Source organism: Taurulus bubalis, assembly GCF_910589615.1.
Source record: "Taurulus bubalis genome assembly, chromosome: 12".
Taxonomy (NCBI): domain Eukaryota; kingdom Metazoa; phylum Chordata; class Actinopteri; order Perciformes; family Cottidae; genus Taurulus; species Taurulus bubalis.
This window is the reverse complement of record NC_136600.1, coordinates 25,217,794-25,222,234: the sequence shown is the minus strand read 5'-3', so window position 1 is coordinate 25,222,234 and position 4,441 is coordinate 25,217,794. Positions and strand designations below refer to the sequence as shown.

Genomic DNA, 4,441 nt, shown 5'->3' with positions numbered 1-4,441 from the left:
CGGTACAGCAGCTCATGCTCTCGGATTCTGGGGAGCACAAGAGTGTGTGTGTGTGTTGACATCGCTTGAAATGCACGTCGTGAAACAAAAAGGGGGGGGCCGAGGGGCGAGGCGAACACTGAGAGGCCCGAATACCTGCCACCTTCCTCATCCTCCTCCAGCCTGGCAAACAGCTCCCCGTTGGCGACGTACACCCGGGCCTCGGCGATGACGGTGCCGGTGTCGGCGATGAGCCGGTCGATGGTGCGACCCAGCCGCTCCGCCTCGATGCTGATGTCTATCATCTGCTGCCGGTCCTTCAGGCTCCTGGATAAGAAGCGGCTGTCTGCAGGTGAGTAAAGGGAACGCGTCGGGGTGAGGCAGCGGACGTTCCTCACCTCGTCTGGGTCGCTCTCCCCTCCGACGGGGCCCTCGCGCTTGCGGTGGGGAGGGAGGAGGCGAGGGGAGGGCGCCGAGGCCGAGGGGGCGTCGTCGTCCCGCCCCCCGTCGCTGTCCGCGTCGCTGTCCCGGGGGCTGGAGCGCACGCCCAGGTGGGACGCCAGGTCGTAGCGCTGCATGTTGGAGAGCAGCACCCGGTTCTCGTACTGGAGCTGCATGACTTTGCCGCTCAGTTCGTTTATCTGCAGGCGAGCGGCTTTCAGCTCCTCCTGCACGGCCTCCATTTTGGCGGGGTCGCCTCCTCCTGGGGGGCGAAAACCAGGCGACAGTGAAAAGTGGAACAGCCTCTGCAGATGAGAGTTAAAGTGTGTCGCTCCTGGAGGCCACGCGAAGCACATTTAGCATCAGATACAGATTCCTCCAGCTGAAAAAGAATAGCTATCGCTAACTGCTAAACTAACCTCCATGTCTCGATCCAGCTTCATGGGATCCAGCCTTGTATTTCATTTTATTGAGTTCATTCGTCACCTAAAGATGAAACAGAGTATTACTTCACACATTTTAATGTCTTATGTATGAGGCTTGGATAAGAGACAGCGTTAATGAAAGGCCCAAAGACACCAATAATAGCACCACAGACAAGGAAGAGACACTTTACATCTTTCATTGCTGACATGAAAACAGCGTTAAGTTGCCCTATTTATCGTTTGAGTTGTGTTTAGAGGTTGTACATGTGGATTATATATTATTGTAGCCTTGATTTTTATGTTTAATTTGATACCAAACATGCTTTTGGATTTATACCATGTTTTTTTCTTGAGTTGTACCTTGTGACCTGATATAAAAGGGTCCCTATGTTTGGGGACCGCAAGGGCTCAAAGAGTTCATTTCAATCTGTTGCCATTTTGATGTAAATATTTTAGATTTCACGACACTTAACAAGGCTTCAAATAGAGAGTGAACAAAATAGACAGCACAATAATTGTCCCTTTTTTGGAGCGCAGTCGAAAAGCGTCTACCTTTTTGTTCTCTTCTTCCACATCGGCTAAGTTCCTGCGGAGGAGCTCTGCCTCGTCCTCCACCAGCTGCAGCTGCTGCCTCAGCTCCGACAGAGCCTCGCCCTGCTCTCGGCACTGCTGGCCTCCGATGCCGGCGCTGTCCACGCCCGCCGCCGCCAGGCTGAGGAGAGGAAGGACGCATCGAGGAATGTGACACTTCATTTACAGCCACCCCGAGATTCACTGTGCAGTCCGAGGCTTTTTCTGTCACGCCCCACTTTGGAGGAAGAAAAATGTTCATGCCCGGTGGGGCATGAACATTTTTCTTCCTCCAAAGTGGGGCGTGACAGAAAAAGTTTGAGAACCACTGGTTTAGTTCAAAATTCATTGATTTTAACCATTTTGTTCGGGCAACAAAATTCTATGCTAAATTTTTATTGAAACAACTTTTTCTGTGCTTTTTAAAATAATAGAATAAAGAAAATTAAAATCCCTTTCAAGTAAACCAGATCGCTCCATCAGACAAAAATTAATAACAGGTGCAATCACTTTGTTAGAACATTGCAAATAAAGTTCTATCTGTCTAATATTTGGCAAACAAATTGCCTATTGTGACTGCAATTGACCTGTTTCGCACTAAATATAAAGATCATAACAATAACGTTCAACTTGTGTCAAACAAAACAAAATGAGTGCATTTGTGTGAGGATGGGTCAAATGCAGAGATTAATTTCCCCATAAAGGATAATTAAAAAATCTTCTGCGCCCCACCTGTAATACCTCCGTGCACCCACTAGAGGTGCGCGCCCCACAGTTTGAGAACCATGCACATTCTTTTCATTGTCACAGATGAGCTGTAACGTTTTTCCTTTCCATTACACTAGTCACTACATTCAGTCTTTCCTTCTGCTTCCATAATCCAAACTCTGATGAATGAATGAACGTACCTGTCCTCCCTCATGTCGTCCAGCTCGGCCTTCAGCCCCCGGTTCTCCACCTCCAGCTCCACGATCTTCCTCCCCAGGATGTTGGCCTCCTCCTCCACCAGGCGGAGGCGGAGCTTCAGCTCTGACTCGCGGGTGGTGGGCGGCCCTCCGGCCTCTCCTTTGGGCAGAGGGCTGTCCACGTCTCCGTAGAAGGAGCGGTACTTGTGCAGCTCCTGGTCCAGTCGATCCTTCTCCTTGTCAATCTTGGCCATTTTTTTCCTCATCAAGGTGGCCTCCTCCTTGATGAAGGCCAGCTGGCACTTCAGATCGTCGTTTTCTTCCTGCGGAGAGAGAAGAGAGGTAGAGAATACACCAGCTAGCTTTCTATGTCTCTTGGAAGTTGTAATTAGTTTGGTAAATCTATTCCTGGGATCAGTTTCATCTCCTCATATCTTAATGGTGCGGTCGCTTCTCCTCGTGCTTCTTTCCCTCACTTCAAATGAGGACTTCACAAGTTCATGACTTTATAATCTAATAAACGCTGACTCACCTCGATGGGCGTCTGCGGCGTCCTTCTCTCTGCCTTCGGTCCATCCTTACTTCCTTTTCTCTTCAGTGAGAGCTGCAGGGAAACAGTGTTACATCAGCAGCTCTCTGTTTTCTGACTGAAGGCAGTGAGATCATCCGGATTTATGAAGCACTGAAGGCTTAGTACTGGAAAAAAACAGTTTAAAGCCAACCCTCGAGAACCTTTATGGTAAAACATTCAAATTCAAATCACAGTGCAAGTGGGATTTTACAGACTGGAAGTACAAAAAAGACCCCCAAGAAGAATGTGTTATTCATTGTGTCACGTTTGTAAGTATGAATGCGTATCTCACTAATCGTAGAAAGGAAATAGGACATACATCTGGAATGCACCGCCATGAAAACATGCTATATTCTGCTCCTCCTCTCCATGGACCACTACAGCTTTTGTTATGCAGTTCAGGCCACAGCTTGCATTAAGCACACAGACACAGAAGGTACAAACACCCACATTCCACAACCCATCAGCCCTTCCTCACCTCTTTGGTTTTCTCCAGTTCATTGTGGAGGACCTGCTTGGTGACCTCCACCTGTATCAGCTGCTGCCTCAGCTTCTCGTTCTCGTCCTCCGTCTTGGTCCTCTTCTCCTCCACGCTCTCCAGCTCGTGGTGCAAGCGCACAGACACATCCTTCGCCACCTGAGAGGGACCCAGACAGACGACACATGAGGCGTTGTTACAGGTTATGCTGGTAGAAGGATGTATAGACTCACCTTGAGGTCTTGCTCCAGACTTCTGAGCAGCTCTCCATCAACCTCGCCGCTCTCCGCAAACCGGAGCCTTTTCCTCTCGGCCTTCTTCAGTCGGTACTGAAGGATCCTGCAGTTCTTGTTGGCTCTCTCCAGCTCTCTGCGCATGTCCTGCAGCTGGCAGGCGTCTTCCTCATAAAAGGTGTCGCGCATCTCATCCATCTCTGCACGCATCTCCTCGATTTCAATCTTTCAAAACACAGAGAAACAGGAAAATACATAATTGTTAAGACAAATAATGCAACAATTGCACACTCTAAAAATGACAACTTTCAAACAAATAGATATGTCCATTTTCAGGCTTGTAAAATATCAGCAATGTACCTTAAGATCGTCGTTTTCATCCTCCAGCTTCTCAAAGTCCTCTTGCGAGATCTGGTCCGGCTGAGCCGGCTGAGGACGGTCCCGCTCTGGGGAAAGCTCCGGCTCTGACGCCGGCGGTGACGCAGATGTCGTCTGCATCTTGGTCCCTTTCTTCCCCAGGCTCTTATTCAGATGAAACTGTATGAGCTCGGACTGCAAGCATCCCTCCTTCCAGAACCCGGGTCCGCATCCTATCGTGCTTTTGGAGCTCTTCTTGCTGCCGCTCGCCGCCGCCGCCGCGTCACCGCCTCTCGGAGCTTTGCTCCTCAGTTTGGGGGATTTGGATGCGCAGGGCTGATCGGAGACGACGCGGCTCGGGTCTGCTCGGGAGGGGGAGGAGGCATCGGCGACGAGGCGCGGGGAGTCTTCCGGTCTGTCGGCCGCCGCCGGCTTGCTGAGCGTCGGGCTTTCAGCACCGGAGGCCTGGACAGCAGCCGCGC

At 50.5% G+C, this 4,441-nt stretch overlaps 1 protein-coding gene across 1 annotated transcript in view; it reads right to left on the bottom strand.

Moving 5' to 3' along the window:
- Nucleotides 1-3,989, bottom strand: part of mtcl3 (MTCL family member 3) — a gene marked incomplete at its 3' end in the record, with an annotated part of 4,314 nt that extends 325 nt beyond the window's left edge. Inside the window, exons 1-9 of the mRNA XM_079227942.1 lie at nucleotides 3,963-3,989; nucleotides 3,603-3,827; nucleotides 3,370-3,528; nucleotides 2,853-2,921; nucleotides 2,324-2,643; nucleotides 1,398-1,557; nucleotides 840-906; nucleotides 136-682; nucleotides 1-27 (exon numbers count right to left, since the gene is read on the bottom strand). The exon at nucleotides 1-27 is cut by the window's left edge and continues 103 nt beyond it. Coding sequence (XP_079084068.1) covers nucleotides 1-27; nucleotides 136-682; nucleotides 840-906; nucleotides 1,398-1,557; nucleotides 2,324-2,643; nucleotides 2,853-2,921; nucleotides 3,370-3,528; nucleotides 3,603-3,812 — 1,559 coding nt within the window. The 5' untranslated portion in view covers nucleotides 3,813-3,827; nucleotides 3,963-3,989. The remainder of the gene's footprint in view (nucleotides 28-135; nucleotides 683-839; nucleotides 907-1,397; nucleotides 1,558-2,323; nucleotides 2,644-2,852; nucleotides 2,922-3,369; nucleotides 3,529-3,602; nucleotides 3,828-3,962) is intronic.
- Between the last annotated feature and the right edge of the window lie 452 nt (nucleotides 3,990-4,441).